Source organism: Patella vulgata, chromosome 6 (genome assembly GCF_932274485.2).
Source record: "Patella vulgata chromosome 6, xgPatVulg1.2, whole genome shotgun sequence".
NCBI lineage: Eukaryota > Metazoa > Mollusca > Gastropoda > Patellidae > Patella > Patella vulgata.
In genome coordinates, this window is record NC_065884.2 from 25,434,844 (window position 1) to 25,460,954 (window position 26,111).

Sequence of the window (26,111 nt, forward strand, 5' to 3'; positions counted from 1 at the left end):
GATATTCTTACATTTGTCATGCGTGGTGTATTTGTATGTTTTAGTAAAATTGGGTGTCCCTAATTTCCATACTGTTATTGGCAATAACTACCTTATAAATACTTTCGTGGGAATACATCTTTAAATATACTGTACTTTTATGGAATATACGTGTACTATAATTTGATAAAATATATTGTACTTTTATAATTGTACCAATTTGTGCATATGATATATTTGTTTCTATATACTTATTTATATACCAAAATTTATATCACGCGTATTTATTGTAATAAATCTTTAATCTAACGAGTATTTTTCTTATTAGATAGTGTCTGATAAGTAGCCTCTTGGGGATAGTTTTAGGTGTGTATGCTATCTACAAATACCACTGTGCTCATTTGGGGATTATACCGTTTCTAAAATGCAAGCAGGGCTCGGCCATTAATCATAATAAAGTATTAGGTAATAGTTTCCATATCAGTCTTGTTATTGATGCATCAAAAGTATCAATAATTAAGGTGGCATCCGTTCGGTCAAGCAGAGAGCTGGCATATGACGCTATCTTGGTGGTATTATTCTGAGAAGACTTATTGCAATGTCTATGCTGTTTGTCAGTTATTGCTGGACTGTATGTTAGACAAAAAACAAAATATAAACACTTGTCAGATTTTGTTTAATTTTATTAATAAAAATGATGTTATGATCATTACTAACTTATTCAATTACATATATTGCTTAACAAGTGCTATATATATATATATCTTTACTCAAATTTAATTCAGATTAATTGATAGGCATTTAAAAAGTATATACATATCGTATTTAGTACGAGACAGAATCCACCGACGTATTTAACCAGAATCCACCAAATGGTACTATCATTTCATAAGTTTGACTATAACTATGAATCAATTGGTGGATAAATTAAACAAGTGTTTAGTGACGATTGACAAGACAGAATTTACATAATACAGGTTTGTTCAGCACTGCTTAATTTAATTCCCATGCTATTAACAAGGCTTTAAAAAGTCCTCCACCCATATTTGTATCATGGTGGACAGACAAGGTCGACTTCTACTATTGAAAACAGAATATGCGTTAGTCTTTTAAAACAACAATCTTCTAATAGCTTTTACAGACACAGCTTGAAATCGGAAAACAAACGTGAATAAATTGCTTAATTGATGATATGGGAATGCCAAACTTGATTAAAAGGAACTCTCAACAATGAATGAAACTACATGCACATAGAAATAATCTGTTTCGAGTTTTTTTCTAGTCGTCATTTTTTTTTGGATTAAACTCAAGGTCTATAGATTCATTCTGCTTTGTAACATTACCTGTAAACATATAAACTGAGACGTATCGATACCGCGCCACTTTTATAAATCGATAACCGTAAAACTCGTTTGAGATCAATTTTGCAAATCTGAATGTAGCAACATCGAGAGGGGTGGGCACCAGAGACACGGTATGGCCTTCGTGGGCTGCTGTTGAATTCCCCGTTTCGACAAATGTCCAGTCTACGATCATGCGAAAAAAAACCCCACAATTCAGCAGCATTATGTCTCGCCAGCACTTCAAGTCAAACGAGTGGTTCGTCGCCATCGTGTCTTAGTCTATTGTCGTTCATTACTTAAACAGTCACTCTTAAAATCTTAAATTTCATGTAGACTATTCAATACAGATTAAGAAAAAATTAAGCATTTTAAGACAAGAAATTATTAGAAATACTTTGTGAAATAAAAACATAAAACAAATAAACAATAAATAATACTAATCATGCTAAATAAATATAGCCCCACAACAGTCTCAGAAAATATCTTAATTACAATTTATCTTTTTAAAAAATAACTATCACTGCGAATTGACAATTATAATTGGTTATTTAATAATTCAGAAAACATAATCTATTTCACAAAGATACTTCAATTATGAAGAACATGCATCAATATTTAATTCAAATTAAATAAAAGCGTCCATCACCAATTATTCTTAAAAGCTCTGAAACAGCGTCTGTTCTCATCACATTCGATTAAGGCAGTTACCGGGTGTATATTTACAGGAAGCAATAATATATAGCAAAAAAAAAAATTATATATCATAACAAATCAGCTATTCATAATTATCAACACACACGTATCAAAAATATGTATCTCTATAACTATACAAGTGGTAAAACATGATATCGTGAAAATGGGATATAAAAGGATCTGACTATTTAGCCCATCTTGGCATTTCCTTGAGAGAGAGAGAGGGAGAGAAATGGGGTTTAACGTCCACTCGACACAAACTAGGTCATTTCGGGACAAACATATGGTTTAATTTTATTTACATAATTCGCTTGCGCGTAGGGATCTTTAGCAGTGGGAGGAAACCGGAGGCCCCGGAGAAAACCCACGAGGTTGGACAGGCGACCCTACTCCTTGCCACGTACAACCGGGGATTGGAAACCACGCCAGTCGACTCAATGACAGACTTTATGATACAGCGCGCGCACGCTAACCATTCAGCCATACAACCCCCCGGCATTCCTTGAAGGCCCACGTCCAGTAGAAGAAAAATTTACTAATCCCATATAAATATAGCTAACAAATGAAAAACCCGTATAGGCTTTACTAGTACGTATTGTCGTATAATAGTTATACCATAATACCATATAATAGTTTACTCAATGGAGGCAATTCGCGGTTAATTATTCGAAGAGTTGAAAACGATAAGATTAATTTTAAATGCATTTTCATCGATCCCCTTTATATTTAAAACATTCCCAGGGTGTTTTTCCGATAAATGGATGGAAAATATCAAGAGGTTATTAAACTGGAAGTAGGGCTAACATTAGGCTTATTAGTCTTTGCTTACACAGTTCCATTTCGTTGGGTAGCTGGATGATTGCATTGACTATATATGACGCTATGCTATTTCACGACAAAGGCTCAATTTGTTGACATTCTGAGCCCCAACCAATATAGTTCGTATAATGGTAATGCCAAGATGGATTTAGTCCGGTCTGATATAAAAATTTAAAATATATATACATAGGCCTAGTTGTGCTGCAGGTTTTTCATCCTTCCTATTTTCTTCAGATTTGATTCTGTAGTCATTTATTTAATCTTAATTTTACATTAGTAGGCTTTGAAATTAAATATTTTCTATAAATAAGGTATATAAAAAGACGATATTGTACGTAACAGATTCTGGGGTGTAAGTACACAATCTTTAATACGACGCTCTTCTCTGTATTAAAAGCCTTGGAAGATGCTCCGCGTCATGATCGACACAAATCATTTACATGCAGGCGAAAGTTCCATTCTAACATCCCACACTTAATGAAAGATACTGGCTTGATTAGAAGCTTTAAATCTAAAACATGGTCGTTGTTTAACTCGCAGCTTGTATCAGAAAAAAACACACCTTGAAATATCCCAACTTGGAATAATGGAATACAATTAAATTTACATTATTTGAATATTGCGACAATAACTGTAACCACATTTTACTCTTAACACGATTAATTGTCGAACAGTATAATTAGTAATCTAAGAAAAGCAAAGATTTCAAAGAAATCGGAAAAACGAAAAAATACCAATGTTACTAATCGTAAGGCAATCCTCTTTCACGTTCGCAATTAATGCTCTTGTGATTATCATCTACATGTATATACATTAATTCGAATTTTAAAGCATTAGCGGATTTTCTAATATGGTAACTTCAGCATAATCTGTCATACAATGAACTATTTACATGTATATACAAAAGAGCTCCGATTTAAATTCATTTATCACCGCCTAGTTGGATATTAAAAATCTGTATTAAACTATCGTCAGCTATCTTCAAGTAGTATATATATATATATAGTATCCTTGTATTCTATAAATTCTAAATAATACATTGCTTTCGGGTCCATTCAACGCGGCAAAGAACTACAACAAAGGTAGCGACACAATCCATAATAAACTTGGTGACACGTGATGTTCACAGTTCTTTCATATTACTCCGCTTCTTACCCCGTAAGGGGGTATGTGCATTTAAATTATACAATGAAACTATTTACAAATGTGGCTAGCAAGCCAAGTCTAAAATATTCTTACAACCTCACATTTCCGGCAAAAGTTTAGTTATTAAAACTGTGACATGGAAACTTCAAATGGTTCCAATCTGCACACGTAATTCACGTTAACGACTAACGGTATTCATTGAACCACTGTGCACTTGTTTAATATGATAAAACAGTTCATTTTGCGACATTGGTCGAGGTTCAGCGCAAAATTGACACAGAAAGTTCATTTGCGTTGCGGTAGTATTTGGAACGCCTTGAGATTCTGCTAAATTATTCGGATTTAGGGAAGCCATGTTTATATTTTGCGATTGTGGCTGGACGAGGACAATCCCGGGAAAACCTTGAGCAAACGTTAGGCTTTGTAGTGGTGCAGCGAGTCCTTGCTGAAACTGGGCAAGCTGGATAGGAGGCATTTGAAATCCAGGTTGAATATTTATCATCTGTGGAAAGGGGCTGATCACTGTTGGTGTGGGTGGCGCTGACGAAGTTTGTACGGGGTGTGGTGCTGGTGATTTAGATGGTTTTAGATTGAAGATTTTGAATGCATCGGGTGGGAGATCATCTTCTCCTGATTTGGGCTTAGGTTTAATTTGAGTTGGTTGAGTTGGCGCTGACGTTAATTGTGGACTCAATCCTCTTGGAAACAGAAGGCTTGGTTGGGGAGTTGATCTTGTATTAGATGTTACTGGACTGCTTGTCCTCATAGCTTCTGAGCGAGATTGTGGGGGCTGAAGAATGCCGGGATAGCGAGACATATCCTGTGGCCCTGGAAAGTCCGCTGCCGATGAACTTTGATTATCTCCTGGTCTCGGTCGGGCTAGATTTCGCACTTTATCTATGGTTGGAACATTCAATACAGGTTTTGATGCAGCTGCTGGGGCAGAACTTGGTCTATCCAAACGATGAAGTTTATCTGTCATAGCAAATTTTCGTGATCTTACTCGAGGACGTTTGTGACTGGACCACACCGTGTCACTTAACTGAGCTGCTGATTTCTGGCTACCCTGTTCATTCAACAAGTTATCCGTCAATGGCTGAACTAATGACATTTTTTCTCGTATTTGTTGGGCCACCGTCTTCTGATCAATAGAGACAATCGTCTGGCTTGCAGATCTTTGGTGATTAACTTCAGGCGGAATATGATCTCTTGCTGAGTCAACTATAGCTTGTCTTTCCCTTAATTGTTGTGCAACTGTCTTTGGGCTCTTCCTCGGTTGCAGTGGAACTGAGTTTGCCGGCTTTTCAAGCAGAGAAGTAAGGTTTTTGCTGTGTGATTTCGTAAAATGGGAGATCGGGGAAGGGGTGCTGTTTAACGCATCTGGTGATGTTAGCGAACTGTTACCAGTTGTGAACAACTGGGAACCCACGATAGGGGGACATTCTTGAGAAGTGAATGGAGACGATTTTTGTTTTTCACAACTAACAATCTTTTTCGGTACAGGTCGCGGAAAATCGTGTGATTGTTTCATAGATTTTCTGGCTGTTGGTTTATGTTTAACAATGTTAGAAGTAACACAACTCAGTGTCTTTAATACCGTATCTCTAGATATCTTAGAGTCTGAATATTCGCTCGAAGAGGTACCATGTACGGGTGCACTAACAGTAGCTGATTTAACAGTAGCTGATTTAACAGTACCGGGATTTTGAATCTTTTCATTAAAAGCACCATTTTTTGATATAGAATAAACACGAGATAGAATATTATCTTCCATAGCCAATGGTAATTCAACATTGGTGGGATCTTTATGATGAATATTTTGTATATGTTGACAAACCACTTTCTCTGATTTGTTTTTAAATGTTTTGCATTCGGGACATACGTGCAGAAAAACATCACTATGTTCACTTTCTATATGAGCGTACATAAACTCTAAAGTTGGCAAATGAGAGTTACATTTCTGACACATGTAAATATCTCTTTCGACACCCAAGTTCTTATTAACTCTTTGGGGCTCACAACTTGATGGAATAGCAATAACTTGTACAATCTCTTTAGCACTATCGGAAAGAGATGTATCTTTCTTAGCAAAATAACTTGGATGAAATTTTGCTATATGCTGTCTAACCTCGGGTTCAGCTTTAAAATCCGGTCTTCTTCCCTGTGATATTTTACAGTATGGACAGGTAAACACGCATATAGATTTGTGGTGCTGGACTAAATGTTCTATGATTACAGATAAGTATGGAGCATGTACATTACACACTTTACATTTATATGTACAGGTTAATCTCTCATTCCTTAGAACAATATCTGCCACATCAACAGTGCCCTTATGTATAATTTTTGTTTCAGAAGAAGCTCTCTCTGGGCTTTGCTCTTGACCTTTTAAGCTTACAACATTTATTATTTTTAACTGGTCAACAGACGAATCATCAAACTTACTAGATCCTTGTATCTCTTGGTTATCAGACTTCTGATCTTCAATGGATTGTATTTCAGATGCTCTTTCTGGAGAATTTTCATTTGTTATGTGGACTTTTTCTGCAGACTCTTCGCACTGTTGTTCGCTAAAAATAAATAAGAAATTCGTATTTACACATCGCATTAGCATGCTCAGGAATTCATTCAGATTGGGCACGATTTCCAATGCCCAACAACTATTACTTTGATAACAATTTTTGGTAAATGAATTGAGGATACGTTCTTCTATTTTAAGAGGAACTCTTGGTTTAAACTTCTTTCCTATAAGGCAGTTGCAATCAATACGTATATCTGGCCAATATGCATTTCATATAAAGTAAACAATTAAAGCTTTCAATGTTTATGTAGCTGCTTACAGCTTCCTTCAATCCTTTCGAAGTGGCTATAGGACCTATATGTAGCCACGCAAACTAGAATATAAATGAACTGACAATAGGGCGGGACAGAGATAAATCCCTTGTGCTTCATCGTTCCATGTATTAGCTGACCTACCAATTCTCAAGTAATATTTCTATAAAATCAAACGGCCATTTTCGTTAACGCCAATGTTTACCCGGGACCTACTTTTTTCCCATCAGGACGACCATGTGCTGTTCCTTGTCAGCCCCAACCTACCGTTCAGCTAACTTATGTAAAATAGGGATTATTTTAATGAAAATTTGTTCAAAATAAGTTTATTGAATTTAAAAAAAGTGAATCTAGTTGATATGAAAGTACCAGTATTATGTTCCTAAAATACTATATGTGCAATCGATACCAAATATCAATTCTTCATGCAAAAATTATAAATATAAATTTCTAGCATTCTGATGGATTAATTTTTAACAGTAATGATGTAGATCAATAGTATGATGGTGAGAGTCACTCACGTAATCACTTTTTATAGCTTCAATTCGATAACATAAATAATTCCAACAACTGAATGAACTCCTCTACATCTCAAACGACACAATTTAATCAAATAAAATTTACAAATTGAATGACAGGCATTTGTTTTTCACTGACATGTACTTGTTATCACTTATATTTAGGTACCGGTGTGTAGTTACAACGTACATCTGATTCAAATAAAACACACACAGAGAAATGGGGTTTAATGCCCACTAGACACAAACTAGCTCATTTTCCGATTAACATTTGGTTCAACTTTCTTTCAATAATTCGCTTGCGCGTTGGCGTCTTTAGCAGTTGTGGGAAACCGGGTGAACCGTAGAGGTTGGACAAGCGGGAAATCGAAACCATGCCACTTGACTCAATGACAGACCTTATTATCTAAAGCGTCCCCCGTTAACCCAGTCGGCAACCCAACCCCCTTCAAATCAAACAGAACAGGGAAATCTTAAAGTTATCTCACCTTGACGGGATTGAATGTGGTTCCTCTTTTTCTTCCTGTTTTGGTGGGTTGGCATCTGAAATCTTGGTTATATCTACATGATCTTCGTCTGTTGGCCCTATTTCTTTTTTGTGAACCACTTGATTTTGGTTATGATCTTCTATTTGTTTTTCAAATTTATTATTCTGAAAATTTGGTCGAGAAAGATCTTCTTCAATATCATCATTCAAATCAATAATTACTTGTTCCGAATCTGTCAAATCTTCAATGCTATCCCCATCTTTTAGAATTGAAGAATCATCATGGTCGTCTATACTAATATTAATACGTACATTTGTGTGTGAATTTGTAGCATTAACGGGAACAGAAAGCTCTGGTGAATTACACACACCGTCACTGATGACAACAGATGTAGTTTCTTCTTCCGTTTGAACAGCTTCGTTTGATTCTAAAGCCATTACTGAACTTCCTTCACTCTCCTTTTCCCCGGTTGTCTTATTAGGTAAATGCTCCATATTATTTAGTTGTGATGCCGATGTTACAATATGTGGTAAGCTCTCAGCTACATTATTAATGTCTACAATATGTTCTTTCAAATTAGTATTTTCTTGTTCTTTCATTTCAAGCTGTGAAACTTCGTTAAGTGCAGAGTTTACTCTTGTGTCGTTAGCTGTGTCGTTAGCTGTATCCTGTACGGCGGTATTTTCATTTCCTAGTAAATGAAATTGAACTGCAGATTGTTCTTTGGATTTTGATACTTCAGACTCTTGATCACGAGCGCAAACTATATTTCCCTCAGATGAATCAAACATATTGTTTTGTATTTTACTGTCAGGTATTTTCTCTTCATACTGCTTTTGGGTAGAAGATGCACTTTCGCAAACATCATCATCAATGTTACCTTTATCCTTAATTGTTGCTTCTTCGGTCGGGTTATCTTCAGCAGTTGTACTGTCAGCTTCTGCACTTGTTTTGTTCTTCCAAGCTTCCTGAATATTCAAATATTCTCTCGCGCGCTTATAGTGTGTGGTACCCTCTGACTCAGTATCATGTGGTGGACTTGGATTAAACAGATTCGTCATCCGCTCAAATATGTTCCCTCTACTATCTAACCTTCCTCTCTCACAACCCTCGGCTAGCTGTTCACAGTCATAGAAGTCGGGGAGTTTTCTATAGGAATCCAGTCTACTTGGATGTGTAGATCTACAGTGACTTGTGATTTCTTCATTCGAATGGTAAATCGATTTATCACATAAGGTACAGACAAAGAGTTTTTTTTCCTCATGAAGATCCAAGACATGTTGTTTGATGTCATCTTTCAGATTTGTTGAATACTGACAGTGGGTACACACGAAGCGAGTGGTGGGATTGTGTATGCTTGATGAGTTAAGGGCAAGGTTTCCCTGCACAATAAGTGATATGATTAGTGGTTGTTTGGTACATGGTTCTTCTACACAATTGTAATAGTCTTCCTCCTTAACATCTGGCTCTTTAATAATATAGTGTTCTGAACCTTTGTGAAAAGTGTGCTGGTGATTTTGAGCAGCAACAAAATAGGGGAATTTAGACTGACATATACCACATTGGAATGTTACCCCGGATATATGTATATACACATGTGCTTCCATTGTCTGTTTAACTGGAGACGAAAATTCGCAAGATTTACAGAAATATTTAGTCATATTGTTTGCACCTTGATTACTATGAAGGGGTGATTTAGACGAATCTGAAATGGTAGTTTCCGGGCAGAAGGCTTGATATGTGGGTGAAGTTGCAGTACATCTAGGGAAATTTTGACTGGTAGTTTGGCCTGGTGACAAGTTTTCATCAGTTTTTAAGCAAGTGCTGGATGGAACCTCTATCTCTTGTTCCACAGTTGAGGAAACTGAATTCTTATCTTCGTCCACGCCATTCTTAGATTGAACAGCATTGTCAGAATTTTCAGGTGGCTGAGTAGGTCTTATTACTTGGATTGGAGCGACTTTTGCTATTCTTTGCATCTTTGGTGTTTTCTTTGTTTCCACCTGGCCCCTCTTAAGAAAGTCTACAAAACTACCTGCAAAGCCCTCTCCTTTTAACTCATCGATTTTATTTGCGTTTGGATGCTCAACTAGTGACTTAATGTCTTGTTTTGTATCAGACTCTTTAGTCATTTGCTGTATCACTAAATCCACATTTTCCCCGATTTTGTTTTCCTCTTCATCCGACGGCACATAAGACGTATCACTGTCCTGCATATCTTCAATCTCCAGAGATTGGTCATCACAGGTATTGGAGTCCAGTTTCAAAGATTTCACAAAGTCTTTTAATTTTATTGAACATGGGTTGCAATATGTCAGCATTTCCTGAACGGATCCACTATACTGGGTTGTATTTTGTGGTTCCTCTTTAGCGGGAGTAATTTCCTTTTGGGGAGGACGTGTGTATCTACGCTTAGGCATTTGGGACTTTTCATACTCTTCAGTTTCTAATTTTTCCTTTAATGCAAGCATTTGAATAGGGGAGCGTGAAATTTTATTTCTGAACATGAATTGTCTCACTTGACTAGGTGTTTTGTTTGACCCAAACTGCCCTTCAGATTTCATTAATTCCTCAACCCCTGCCAGGAATAAGCTATTTTCTCTTTCGCTCATTGATTTATACACCTTTCTTCGTCTTTTAAATACCATTTTGGTGGAACCCTCCTGTGAACCAGACATTGTTGAATGGTCTATTTTCCACTTATTCTCAGTGTCGACTGTTAGATGCAAAGGTGAGAGGGCTTTTTTAGTCAGGCTCTTGGGTTTACTCGCTTTTGAAACAGACTTTCTTCCCCTTTTATACATTGAAATGAATTGTCTTCCCCTTTTCCGTCTTTTCTTCTTTTTAAAATGTTTTATATCTGTACACAATTCATTTTCACACACTTTATCAACAAGATTTTTAACCGTTTCATTTACATGTTCTTCATCGCTCTTTTCAATGGTTGAAAGAGTGGTGACTCCTTCATCGCTCTTTTCAATGGTTGAAAGAGTGGTGACTTCTTCATCGCTCTTTTCAATGGTTGAAAGAGTGGTGACTTCTTCATCGCTCTTTTCAATGGTTGAAAGAGTGGTGACTTCTTCATCGCTCTTTTCAATGGTTGAAAGAGTGGTGACTTCTTCATCGCTCTTTTCAATGGTTGAAAGAGTGGTGACTTCTTCATCGCTCTTTTCAATGGTTGGAAGAGTGGTGACTTCTTCATCGCTCTTTTCAATGGTTGAAAGAGTGGTGACTTCTTCATCGCTCTTTTCAATGGTTGAAAGAGTGGTGACTTCTTCATCGCTCTTTTCAATGGTTGAAAGAGTGGTGACTTGGGTATCACTAAGAGGCGTCGGATCTACCAACATTTCTTCATTTTCTTCTAGAACATCTACATTTTCAACATCAATATTTTCATAAATCTGTTCTCCAGTTTTTTCTGGAATATCTTTGGAATCAAGTGAACTATCGCTTTGAAATATGGGTATATTTGATTCCGAATCTTTAGTCGTGCTTAAAACGGGTATAGTTATATCTTCTTGTGGGGTTAGAAACATCGATGGCCTTCCACGAGATCTACCTGACCGTACTTTCACTGGATGTATTCTTGGTCTACCCCTAGGTCTGCCAGGTTGAGCACATTGAGAAATTTGTGGTACTGGGTCTATCAACTGCTCCTTTATTAACACAGGCATATTGAGAACAGGGCTAGGTAATTCATCAATTACTTGGTTTGTATCAGTAGTATCTGTTGGACTTAACACAGGAATATCATAATTCTCCTCAACTATGTTTGAACTTGATGCAGAGGCTACATCTAATTGTAATGGGAGGACAAGTTGTGATTTCTTTTGCTTTTGTTTCTTTTTATTGAATCTTTTAAATCTATAAGAAAAAACTTCTTTCTTTTTCTTTTTCTTAACAGGTTTGCTTAGATAACACTCTTTAGTATCCTTGCTAACCTCCTCTTCACCGCACACCACTTTACGATCAGCTGTTATTGAAAGATCATCTTTTGTTGATGTAAAGATACGAAGAGGTGTAGCTTCGCCTGTTGGTTTCACTACAATTTCAGTAACTGTCTGAACAATAGGCTTTGTACATTTGCTTATGGTTCGATTTAAGGACTTTGATGAATCTGTCTGCAGATGCTTGTCAAAAGTTACTGTCTGCACCGGAATAGTCTCTCCATTTGGACGAACAAGAAATTCTTGAATAGTTGGCGCAACTGTTTTAGAAACCTTTGGAGAATGAGATGTGTTTATTTTTTCTGGTTCCATTGTTTCTGGTAATGAAAGGAATTCCATTGTTTCACCATTCGGTTTCACAATGATTGATGTAAAGGTAGGTGTGACCTGTTTTTGTAATTTCTTTTTTATTTTTCTGCTGACAATTTCAGGCAAAACAGTTTCTGGCAGAAATTCAGTAGTTCTTTCTGTTCTGGCCACTTCTTCTATATGACCCATTTCTTCTTCTGTACTACCCATTTTTTCTGTATGATCCATTTCTGTACTGGGCACTTCTTCTGTATGACCCATTTCTTCCTCTGTACGACCCATTTCTTCTTCTGTACGACCCATTTCTTCTGTATGACCCATTTCTTCTGTATGGCCTATTTCTTCTGTATGATCCTTCTCTGTCTCACTTCGTGATACATCTGTCTGATCAGGAGGAAAAAGATTTTCTAAATCTTCATCCAATTCATCTAAATCTTGGAGCTCTGAAGTAGACACATTTGATCCATATAATCCTAATTTTTCACTATCAGTCATTGATAATTCCAAGGCATCAGAATCGTCACTTTCATCAACCTCAAGATGCTCGTTCATAGCTTTAATTTCAGTGTTTTCTGATTTTTTTCGCATTTTCCTTTTCAATTCACGTTCATCAATCAGATCATATTCAGCACTAAGAGTTCGTTTCCGAATAGTTTTGTGTCTAGGTTCTGGAAGAGAGTCTTTTGTTAAATTTCTTGAAGCAGACATTTTTGCGCTGCGAAGTTTTACTTTATCTGCAGCTAACTGTGTCCATGTCTTATTTTTACTTCCTTTAGGTCGTCCACCCTTCTTTCTTGTACAGCTTTCATGGTTCTGGTGTTGTTTTATTGGATGTACTAAACGCTTCACTTTTGGTCTTTGTACTCCTGTTGTTCTTTTTCTTCTCCTTCTCTTCTTGCATACCTTATCATCTAGCTTTATACTTACTAATTTAGAGTCTGATAAGCTTTGGGGAATAACTGGTTTCACCAACTGCAAAGTGTCACATCCAGTTTTAGTGTCACTTGTGGAATCTTTCATCAAGCTAGATGTACTACAACTAGATACTGAAGGTAATGCCTTCGAAGGAATAACATTGAAAACTTCATCTGAAAACTCAAATGCTATATTCTCGTCTTTCAATTTTTGTCTAACTTCTTTAAGCTTTGACAGTTCAAAATCCTTTGATCCTTTTACATTTGGACTGTTATCTCTACTTCTAGTTGTTCTAGGTGGCATTAATGAATCTTGAATCCTTGACATGGAACTATCATCTACAGACTCCGAATTATGGGTCTCAAACTGATTTGGACTAGGATCCCTTGACTTCAAACTTTTAGATCTTCTCAGGTTTGGACTCACATCTCTGGATTTAGTTGATTGTGGCCTATTTAGATTTGGACATGTGTCGCTTGATTTTAAGTTAATCAATTTACTGGAATTGGGACTAGCATCTCTGGACTTTGATGTGAAAGTTGGAAATTTACCGATGTTTGGACTTTCATCTCTTGATTTTGATGTTCGTAATTTACCTGTTACAGGACTAGAATCTCTAGATTGTCCATCTTTTATATTTCTAGAGGACTTAAGTCCTCTATAACTAGGTCCCTGTGAGGAGGATGTGGAAGTATTGGTACCCTTTTTACTTCTTGAAGATGATGATACTTCTCCATTTCTGTTATTCCTTGAAACAATTGGTGTTGAGTCTCTTTGAGTAGGTGTTCTTATGTTTCTGGAAGTTGTACTAGTTTCGTCTTTCTCTACTCTTTGTATACTTTTTCTTCTAGTAGAGGCTGGTCCCATGGAAGGTAATGTTGCATCTGTTATCAGCCTTTGTTGCATTAAAATCATTCTTTTCTTTCTCTTCTCCAGTTCCTCCAATCTCTTCAATTCCCTCTGGAAAATACCAACATCATTAAAAGTTTATACACATGTACAGAATGACAAAATACATATTTTTCATCTACAATGTATGCAACCATATATAAAATAATAAAACCGTGCCAACAATTTGATTCAATATGGATTAATGATGTCTTAGAGGGAGGTATATGACGAAAGGACAAAAAATTCTTTCACAAATAATGCTAATTAGTAATATTGTAAAAATCATCATAATCTTAACCTTTAGTCATGTGTAATGCACTAACAGTAACAACAAAAGCAAAAGAAATCCAATTGGTCATGGTGAAAATTTTAAATCAAAGAAAGAATCCCTACTTTCACAAGGTATCCATTGATAAAAATAGATTTATTGATCACATTAAATAAACACAAACACATTCAGAAGCAATTGAGATGTAGTCACTTGAACGAGCCAATATATATATGTTTATACAAGAAAACAAGTTACAAATTACCTAAATTACTCTAAAGATGACACAAAGACCAAATGTTTATTTCCCACATGTATGATACCGGTATATATATATATCATTACACAAACTACATGTAGCTTGTGATTTAAGGTCTGACTGGTTCTTAATCTACGTTAATGAAAATGAAATGTCATATTTTTCTGCTCCAATCGGGCTAATAAAGATGAGATTATCAAATTCAGGGCACATAACCATTTCTTATGAGTAGATACAATATACAAAGGTGAGAAACACACTGACTATGAAAGGTGGGATTAAAGTCCATTACCCTACATTCCATCAACTAGTCGTAATACTCACCAATGCTCACTAGTTAAACAACCGAGACCCTGGTGGCTATTGAAAATGTCTGTGACTTCTCACCTTAGTATATTATATCTACTGATTGGTTTCAGAAAAGTTATTTGGCGCTGAATTTTATAATTACGATAATGAACATGAACATAATAGCCACAGCTTAATGTTATTTTTGAAACAAACTGAGATCCAATTCACATACTTTTAGTTCTATAATGGCTGTTAACAGCTTACGATCTTATCTGAATAATATTGTAGCGAAAAGCTTTCTTTTCCGTGTTTGCATAGTCTGAAAATATTCACTGTTGTTTTGTAAACACTGGTTGGTATTCATTGAGGCCGAATTATATACGCAATCCACTTTTTTCTCAATGCTTTGATTTTTAGAAACTTCCTCACACAACTGAATTATAAGGTTTATCAGACTTATGACAGAACTTTGAACACACAGTTGAAAGTGGATTGAATAGCTGTGCCAAATTTTATTCATTCTATATTAACTTTTGATTTTTATATGTGATACATTAGGTATGGAACATATAATAATTACAGTCTATGAGTCAAAATATTAATTGAACCATTCATGTACCATGTATATCAGATGGAATCATGTGTAGTGTATGCTTATATAATAATAAAACTAGCTTGATGCACATACCACTTTTACATGACTGATTTTTTAAATACACATGCAATAGAATAATATAATATAATGGAAATTTAGTTGCAATAAGTAGTAAATAAAAAGAAATCAATAAAACTTTCTTTTATCGTGGAAATTTATATGAAATCTGTCTAAATAAATATGCAAATTATCTTTAATGTCTTTGTGCATCGTTTGCATTTATTTGGAGAGAGGCCGAAATAGAGTTTAATGTTCATTTGACACAAACTAGGTCATTTTGGGCCTAACACATGTTTCAATTTTATTTCAATAACTCGCTTAAGCGTCTTTAGCTGCAGGAAGTTAAAACAACGTCACTTGATTCAATGCTCAATGAAAGACCTTGTGATCTAATGCACGGCTTAAACCATTCAGCCAACTCCCCCACATTTATTTGAAAAATCCCCTGTTTTCCAAGACAAAATCTACTCAAATTGATTATTTAACATTTACATTGTAGGCGGCACTGGCTTTCGACCACATCCTTTTAGGTCAAAATCGTCTGCAATGTTGACAGTTTTAAATTCATCTTATTTTTTTAAATATTGAATTGAACAGAACCAGATTTGGACTTATATATATGTTTATTTTTGAGATTTAACTTTCACAATAAAATGTTTATCTCTACATAGCCTTAGAAGAAACTGTTCATCAGCGAACTCGATCAAGGCATTCACCTTATAAACACCTGAGAGTTAGTCAAGGTACACATATTAATGTAATGAAATTATACACCAACTCAATCAGAACCAAAGTTATCAACGTCCAAAATCTTGACCAATCAAATTGTTTAACCTAAGCAGGAAACTCTCATTATCAAACTTAGTCAAAGTTAGGATCAAGGTTTTCGTGTCGAAAAGTATCAAGCACTCACTCAATTAGAATCAAGGTTATAAACCTCCAAAATCTTGACCAATCAAATTGTTTAACCTGAGCAGAAAATGCTCATTATCGAACTTATACACAAGTTAGAATCAAGGTTATCGTGTTCAAAAGCATCGACCAATCAAATTGCTAATCTCTGCTTACAGTAAGCAGAAAATGCTCTTCATCGAACTCCATTAAGGCATTCACCTAATAAGCACCTATACCATGTTTGAACATTCTACCTCAAATAGCACCTTCTTCATTTTGAATTTTGACTTTCAATGTCGGAACTCTCACTGGAAGTGGTTTCGAGACCGGCTGGTTAGCATGCTAATGCCTTACTAAGTCAACACGGCTCCTAACATTTAAGACAGGTGACCCTACTTCTATCATACCAATGATAGTATTACATTAAGTCTTGCTTTATGGACAGATTTGTCAGGGTTTATTTCCCGTTCCTTCTGATTCTGAACGACAAGGCACACATTCTTTGTCAGCCCCACGTGTCCACCCTCGAAAAATCCCACAATATTGCTTGAACCATGCTAGGAGTAGAACCCAGGATTTCAGTGCCACGACCACTCAACTACTGCTAGCCACTATATACAAAACTATATGTAGTTACTTGAATTCCAGCAACATACTTTTTAGTTAGGAGGAGAAAAATCTATAAAATTTGTTCTGAACACTACAGTGCTTTAGCCCCTCACTAACTTACAAAGCCAATATTTGAACTATTGTTTTGTTAAATTTGAGGAGCAAAAAACTCCAATGAAAACTGAAGAATTTCAAAACAAACAATAACTACAGATTGATTTTTACTTTAAGCTAAATCATATGTTTTATATGGTGGGATGAGAACTATTCAACAAATGTATATAAAAAATGGGTCATAACTCTAGCAGACTACATTTGAAATTTCAATATCCTTTTCAACAATTTGGTTGTGTGGCATTTGTGTGGATGGGATTTCAATATCCTGCAGAACTCTGGGTCTGAAGTCAATCAAATGTTGAGTTGGGACATGACTTTCATATGACAATAATAGCCTGAAGTCAATAACCAAGGTTAGCCAAAGCTAGTGGAGTTGAGAGAAGGCCAAGAATTGGTTATCCAAACCTTACTGCAGCCATAAGTTTGGAACTTGTTGCCAATCAAAATGAAACTTATCGCTTGAATTCCTTTAAAAACACCAACACTTTGGATATTTAAACACGGCATCGATCAACATGTGTGATTCTTTCACACACTTTCAGACACAGCATTTACAGCAGTGATCAGAGTCTGGACTGGACCAAACTCTAACAGTAATTATTGGAAAACAATGAAAATTGATAGGTCCCTGCATCTCATTAATCAAAGCAAAGCATAGTTAATTTCATATTGATTAAATAATAACTCTTGCCACTCAAGAAAATTTAATAGGAATCTATAACATTTCTACTCCATCTGGTCTAACAGAGGCTCTACAGCCTTTTCTTAATATTCTTATTTCAAATTCCAACTATCAAGGGTCATTTTATGTGCACGCCAACTATAAAAAATAGGCTTTTTCCATCCCATCCAAACAACAAGAGGCTGTTTCTTGCCAGGTTAGCAGGGCAGCGCCTTTTCAACGAGGCACAACAGCTCCAAGTTTTAATTCATCCCTGCCAAAGTAACCATTCGTATATCTAACTTGGGGTCCTGATCATAGCCATCTCTTCAGGGTGTGTGTGCTCATTTCTAAAACACCTGATACCACCATTCATTTGGGGAGTTCACAAACTTTTTCCAATGTGAGACAAAGTGAGATGGGGTTTAACGACAAGATAATTTCGGGACTAACATATGGTACAAGTTTACTTCAATAACTGGTCTTTAACAGTGGGAGGAAACAAGAGGACTGGGAGAAAACCCACAAGGTAGGAAATGCGACATTACTCCTTGTTACATACAAAAGCTGGGAATCAAAACCAGGTCCCTTGAATCAATGACAGACCTAATGATCTAAAGCGCACACCTTAGACCATTCAGCCACGATACCTCCTCTCCCCCACAAGAAAATGTGAAACTAGTAAATCGAAACGACATGGACTGTGTATTTGAATAATTCTTTTTTCATGTGAACACCCGATACAACTTTTACCCTTTATAACTACTCAACTGTTGACAATGTTGTTAGCGTAGCCAATTCCTAGGGGTTACAAATTAGGTCACGTGTTCAGTCATTATTTGTCAATTTCTTGCCGAATCCTCAAAGATTCCAACCAAGATAGACCTTAATATAGTACTAGTGGATCATAAAGGTTGTCTGTACTCAATTTTGTAGTAATCAGTAGCTCAATATTCAGTAAATGTACCCTCACAGCAGCTCAGTTGTCCAAGTACATGTACTTCATAACAGAAGTCGCATTTTGATTATTTAGGAACAAAAAGAAAAGCAAAAAATGTATTGGGGAGACTGGGGCTAGTTGAACCATTTTTTAAAAACCAGTGCTGATTAAAACCATGAAAGACAATTTCCTCTAGTTTCTTCCCATTTTAAGGGGATATATTACTGTGTATATAGTTACCTTTCGTAAACCACTAACAAAGCGAGGCAACTACCGTAAACATAAGAGGAATTGGTTTCCAAAAGAAAAATGTTGAAAGGATCGAAAGTACCATAGCTTGGGGCATGATCAACCCCACCCCCACCACCCCTGCTCAAGTGAAAGGAGTATTTTAGCTTCAGATTACACTTTATTTAAATTTAATAATGAAATGCATACCATGTGTAATACAATCTGATTACAATACAGATTTATATTTCGTTTTGCTTTTTATACTTTGGATGGTCTCCACTACATGTAGTTCTAACCGGTTGTAGTGGAAGGTTGCATCAGGGGTCATACGAGGGGCTTTTGACCCTATGATGTCAGACATGTGATTAACCAATTAGCGTTGATGTTTCTAGTGGGATATACACAGTTCTGTGCACCAAACGCCATGAACTTGTCGTAACAGAATAATTTATTGACTAATCCCTGACATCAACCAGAATGTGGGTTATATAACAACTCTGCCAGATCCTAGTGTAGTAAAGACAAGTAAAACAAAATTTTGAACTATAAAAACAAAACGAAATAGGATTTGTGTTTTAATCAGATTGTGTGTCATATAAATATGAAGATGATAATATGTAGTACTGCACTACAAACACTCCAATGCAAGTATTTTAGTGTTCCACTACATTTGATAGCATAATTAGCACAATATTTGTGAGATCACATGTTACAGAGAGAGAGAGAGAGAGAGAGAGAGAGAGAGAAATGGGGTTTAACGTCCACTCAACACAAACTATGTCATTTCGGGACTAACATACGGTTAATTTTTTTTATTTCAATAATTCACTTGCACGTAGGGGTCTTTAGCAGTGGGAGGAAACCAGAGAACCCTGGGAAAACCCACGAGGTTGGACAGGCGACCCTACTTTTTGTCACGTACAACCGGAGAATCGAAACCCCACCAGTTGACTCAATGACAGACCGTATAATACAGGGCGCACGTGCTAACCATTCGGCCATCCACACCCCCTCCCCCACATTTTACAACTCACACTGTGAATCGACTTCTGGTCAAATTTACTCTTTTAACTTATTGGATGAATTTTTCCAAATGAGCAGGGTCCAACTTGCCCTCCTGCCCAGGTTAGGAGCAGAACAGTAGGATGTTAAACTCCATTTCATTTCATTTCCAACTTGCCCTTCCCACCAACTGTCTAGAATTGAATGATTTTCCCCCAAAAAAGCTACTAAAATGCATCACATGAAGAAGCTTATACTTTATTTATGACAGCAAAAAAAAAAATGTTTTCCTCTCCAACATAAAAAAAAATAGCAGACGAACACCATTTTAATGCAAGGGGAACACAGTGATGTCACAACCACTCAGAATGACCAATTAACAGGAACTGTTTCCCAGTCACATGATATTCCTGATGGTTGGACTTTCGCAAGGGTCAAACTAGCCCTGGTCTCCCCTACTGTAAAATCTCATTGGCAAACATTGATAAGATTACTGGATATTATAATCAAGGACACTAACTCTTGCAGTAATCATAAAAAATTGTTGTAGTTTGGTACCGTTAGGCCTATTCATCACACAAAATTTGAACCGCAGGACATATATTTAAAGTAGTTCATAACAGTGATCGCATTTTGATTATTTAGGTAAAAAGGAATTAATAATACTGTAAAATCTCATTGGCAAGCATTTCAAGACTGACCAGATTCCTTGATATTATAATCATGGACAATAACTTTAGCAGTAATTATCAGCAATTATTGTAGCTTAATCATCACACAAAAATTGAAATGAAATAGAAAGCCAACCTGGTCCAAAAAATATTCAATTCAATCAATTCTAATTTAAGTTATGGCTGCGTCAAGTTTACATAAATTTGTTTTCTATTTGTGTGAGCTTCTATGACAAATAGAGTAATAATCATTCATCTACTAGTCCATTCCATCCCATTATCAAGCATAGTATAAATACTAACACTAAGAAAACAACAATATTTGTACAATACTGGAAGACAAAATTAATACAAAAATAAATTTATTTTGATTTCAAAATTCAGTTTATCATTTTTTAACAAACAAACTTCGACTTCAATCAACATATAAGATCAAAAATATTTTTTCATCCTGTGAAAGGTTATTAAGAGTGTGATTATAGATCCATTCATTTATCCAATAACCAAGTCTTACCTGGCCTAGGGTAGATCCATGGCCGCATGACATAACAACATATTACACCAGTCTTGTAAGCTTGATTATGTATTCAATGACAAGTGAACAAATTTATCCCATCCCAATCAAGGTTGAATATTTATGTGACAAGCTAAAAGTTGTCTAGTTTATTTCAAGAACGCAATGATATATACCGTTATCTTCACCGTTAATAATGGCTGTACAGCGCCAGCCTACTACAATCGTTAACACTGAGCGAAGTGACTGTGAGCGGCATGTCGACCGCTATGTACAAAGTACGTACTACGATTAAAGTATGGAGTCTAGAAGTAGAAAGGGGACACTCGATAGAGTTTGTTTCGACACTTCACTACTAAAAATAGACTATTGCCCGGTCAATATATACAATACAATCATGAAACAAACACTTGTACTTACTTTTTCGGGCATTTTGAAGGTCCTGTGTATTTCTAGGCTCGTAAGTTATCGGTTTTCTGTGTCCGCCATGTTATCGTCTGTTTGTTGTGCTCTTGCATGGGCATAGAGCTAGCTAAACTATTGACAGTCTCTCTAACTTAACAACCGGATATGACGTTAGGTCTAATCATCAACCCATTGGCACTTCCAGAAGACGTCTTTCAAAACTCTTCATAAATTTACATATTACGCCACAGTTGACTGCACACACAAAAGGCGTCGGCTGTGTTTATACAACAGTTGAAATGAAATAAGATATTTGGCTATTCGGCAGCCTATTGCTATTTGAACCAAACTCTTTCACTCGCCTAAAAGTGGGTTAGGTTATTCGACAGGATCCGCTACGTGTTATTTTTCATATTTATCTCATTTGCGTATGAGTCACTGATAATGGGCCAGGCTAGGCCTATAATAAATATTATGTAGGTCGCTATATACAGGTACTTAATAACTAGGCTTATATATATATATATATATATATATATATATATATAATCGACATTAAATAATATGTTTTGCCAAATATAGAGTAAGTGGCTGGTTAATACCAGAACCACGAAATGCTTATATTACCATGTGCAGCGAAGCGTGCATATCGTATCTCTGATATATAAGATTAACGGGTTATGAATGTTGTAGCATCCTTTTGAGGGCATATGTTGTAAATTAAATAACATTGCCGGGTTGTTGAAATTGTAGTTTTATAATAATTATTTACATAATTACGGTAGCCTGCAATGGTCTAAATTTTGTTCGACGGCGTTTGGACAGTAGGCCTAGTCTTTTGACAAAACATAAGCCCATCCGTTATTCCAACGGTTCCTAATTCTTTAACATCTTATTAAACAAATTGAAACAAATATTTAGTCCTAGTTATAATTAATTAAATGGACAACAAACCTTTTATTGACTTGTCATGTTGCCTCAATTGTTTTAAGACACCAATAATAAAATCCCCGCCTGTTTGTGTTAATCAAACCATGTGTAAATCGGTTTCCATATTCTACAAAAATTATCTTTTTTAACTTTTTATTAAAGATACATTATGGGAGGTAAGATAGCTAAAAACTAGATAATGTAAATGCAATTTGGTGAAAATGTCAGTCAAATTGATCCACTACGAACCGAGAATTAATTAAGCGATTGAAATTTCGTCCTAGCCTCGATCATCATTACTAAAGTCTGTCCGATAAAAAAAAAACATAGTCTTGATCATCCATTTCATGATTAAATTATGAATGGAAGTCGAGCAGCTGCGGATTGGGGCCGGCAACCGTGTCGGAACGGCCCCTTTTACTGACCGCGGATCCCGGACGGGGGGTCCTGGGGCTCTCCCCCTGGAAAATTTTGAAAAATGAACCCCAAATAGGCGATTTGGTGGCATATCTGATTATAATCTGTCAAATTCAGCCAGCAGTCCAGCTATCATCAAATTTTGCTGAGGCCTTAAAATTGAATTTTTTGGGAAATACGAACCATCGGCAGACGTTTCTGGCGTACCCCCACAAACAGGGTGCAGGTGACTTAATAATTAGTAAATTTGCGCGCGACAGTGTCGGGTGAATCCGATGAAATTTTCGGTTGAAATTCGGAATCCCCATTGCAGGATTCCGAATTCCGGCCCACACCCAACACACCCGGCCCAGAAAGTCTCTTATACCTGCCCATTCCAGACTCCAGTGATGGCGTGGCGGCCCGTTAAAGCCACCGGCCACATACAACGTGATCATCATCGCTCCATGGCCGGTCCAATACCCCCCCCCCCCATATAATGTTCAGCAGAAAAAGGTTTTTTTAGACAAATTGGACAAAATGTTCTTTTTCATTTTTTGTCCGTCCGGCCCAATCGCCCGATTTCCCAATCCGCCCCTGAAGTCGAGCAGCGAATGGGATCATAATCCAGTAAATATTGCAGGCTAGCGATGCCATCGAGAGTTGATTATGGTCTGGAATAGTTAATGTCTAATTAATAATTTAGATAACATTTCAGGCCTATTGAAAGACCTGCAATTGGCAGATTTAGCTCTTGCATAATGTACGTTTAACGGTTAGATCTAGGCCGATTTAATTACTGGCGATATCAATAAAACGAATCAATTGCGCATGTTTACGTTTAGTGTAGTCCTACACAGAAATATCAAATTTATCCATTATCTCATGTTTTTAGAAAAATCTCATAGAATGAAGCCTTGCAAACCATTATATTTTTATACAATTATTACTAAACACGGTTGCATGCACCTCAAATCTAAATCTACTAATCGGACATTGCCGTAATTTGTTTTGAGTTGTCATTGCAAAATATGTAGATTATATCTTTGGCACTGCTGTAAATTTAGAACTAAAAATATGACAACGAGACACATTTCAAAAATTATTTAAAGACCTTGAACGTCATTCGAGGAATTGGGGGAATCTCTTGCAAACTACAATCTTATGAAATTTGAATTTCTAATCCGTCAGCATTTACAAAGATGTGATAAACTGAAAATTAGTCAACACTCGAGATCCTCTGCAGACAATATGAACAAAGCCAGCTCTTATACCGATATAATCTTTGCTAAAACCTTTTGATCCACCGATTCCAACCCCGGAGAATATCTCCCTTTTTTATTGGTTTTTTTTATTATTTTTTTGTTTATAAATGAATTATTAAATACCGTTATCAAATTGAATAATTATATTTCTACATGGATAAAGTCGATGACTATTTGAAAATTGCAAATGCCACACAAAGACTTGAAATAGAAATAAGCCTATTTGGGGAAGTGGCGATTTTTTATTCACATGTTATGGCATTAAGGACAAGGCAAAATTCTTAAATCATTTTGAATTCAATAGTTTATTTATTTATTTATTTGTGAAGATACTGAAGAATATACGTATAGCACAGGCAGCAGCCGTCTAATGTTAGGATTCCCAGTTAGACGCGCATTTGTCTTCCGGGAGCAAAGATAAATGAAGTCATAAACGGAGAGAGAGAGAGAGAGAGAGAGAGAGAAATGGGGTTTAACGTCCACTCGACACAAACTAGGTCATTTCGGGACTAACGTATGGTTTAATTTTATTTACATAATTCGCTTGCGCGTAGGGGTCTTTAGCAGTGGGAGGAAACCGGAGGACCCGGAGAAAACCCACGAGGTTTGACAGGCGACCCTACTCCTTGCCACGTACAACCGGGGATTCGAAACCACGCCAGTCGACTCAATGACAGACTTTATGATACAGCGCGCGCACGCTAACCATTCAGCCATCCAACCCCCCGCCATAAACGGAAGGAATGGCTATGTTTCATTCAGTGTCAATTTAACCAGTTTGGATATTTTATAGAGAAAATACATTTTTAGCAAAATGCTAGCTTACATAATATTTAGACAAGGATAGCCCGTAGTTAGGCCCTATTTATGGCTGGTCCAGTAGGAATTTGAATCTAGCTGGCACCCGCGCATACAGTTCACAGCTTGACCTCGCTCATGACCTCTGGCATCGCGTCAAATAGTGAGTGCCCATGCGTGGTTTTGTTTTCCCCCAAGCGCTTCCCAGCTATTCAGAATGTAGGGTCATTACTTTGCAATGCAATGCTTGAATAAACATTTATATAATATATTGTCAGGCTATATTTATATAATATTTCGGGCAAGAAATGTTTATATTTATGCATGTTATACACATTTATGTTATATTGTGTTTATCTATATTTATATAATGCAAGATTTATTTGTATATTATATGTAATATATACTTATAATATAATATTATTATTATATATACATAGTGATAAATTTTCAAGTATTTATACAGAATTTAGTATATAATATATTGATGGATAGTTTTTAATATGATAAATTGTTTAATAAATTGGCTTTGAGGTATAAATATACTGCAATATGATAATATTGAACAATGATAAATTATTATTCTATTTACAATATACAGCTTGCTTATTATTTTAATATCCGATTTATCAAACACAGCCTAAAGTTTCAATATATACAATTAAATTGTCTAATATGCATACAAAAGTTGGCGTAATTAGCTGTCAATGCTCGAAATACGATATCTGTACTTATTTCTTCCTTATTCTGATTTGTGCAAATTAGACCCAGTGTCTGGTTAACCCAGAAAAAATGGCGAACTAGTGTTGTGCATTGTCAATATACTAGTTCATAGTGAGGCGGCGAAATAAGCCGTCGCCTGCTTGGTCCATACGCAAATACGCCCGCGCATGGACCAAGCAGGCGATGGCACATGCAGTCAGGCGTTCCTAGTCAATAGTGTTGTCATAGTTATATTCAGAGACATCGTTTAGTGTAACTTTAGTGTAATTTTCCCAAATAGTATGCCATTTGCTAATACCATACCTCCAAAGACAAGGACGGCAACATTTAGGACTTGGATATCTGTTTTGCAGGTTTTTCGCGCGGATGAGCTCGTTTTGGCAACTTGGATACTTCATTGAATTTTTAAAAATAGTCCTCAATACGCAGTGTTTTGAAGGGGTAAAAAAAAATCGTCATTCCCTACCCTATATAGACTGTCGCTGAAAAGCAGTGCCCGGAATTTAAAATGGGTGGGACAATGGCTACTTGCCATGTGGGGCCAGGCGTCCAGGTAACTTTTTAACTACAGGGGTACGCCGCGATGTCGCTTTCTCTAAATC

The 26,111-nt window shown here is 36.3% G+C and overlaps 1 protein-coding gene across 1 annotated transcript; it reads right to left on the minus strand.

Moving 5' to 3' along the window:
• Window positions 1–641: 641 nt before the first annotated feature.
• LOC126823356 (uncharacterized) lies at window positions 642–21,583 on the minus strand. Its single transcript, XM_050552149.2, has 3 exons — window positions 21,413–21,583; window positions 7,819–13,949; window positions 642–6,550 (listed from the first exon to the last, which is right to left on the minus strand). The coding sequence occupies exons 1-3, from the start codon at window positions 21,422–21,424 to the stop codon at window positions 4,159–4,161; spliced, it is 8,535 nt and encodes a 2,844-aa protein (XP_050408106.2). The 5' UTR covers window positions 21,425–21,583; the 3' UTR covers window positions 642–4,158.
• Window positions 21,584–26,111: the final 4,528 nt, after the last annotated feature.

Coding starts and splice junctions, on each gene's coding strand:
- LOC126823356 (XM_050552149.2), bottom strand. Junction 6,551..7,818: donor CCACATTCAATCCCGTCAAG/GTGAGATAACTT, acceptor ATTTATTTTTAG/CGAACAACAGTGCGAAGAGT.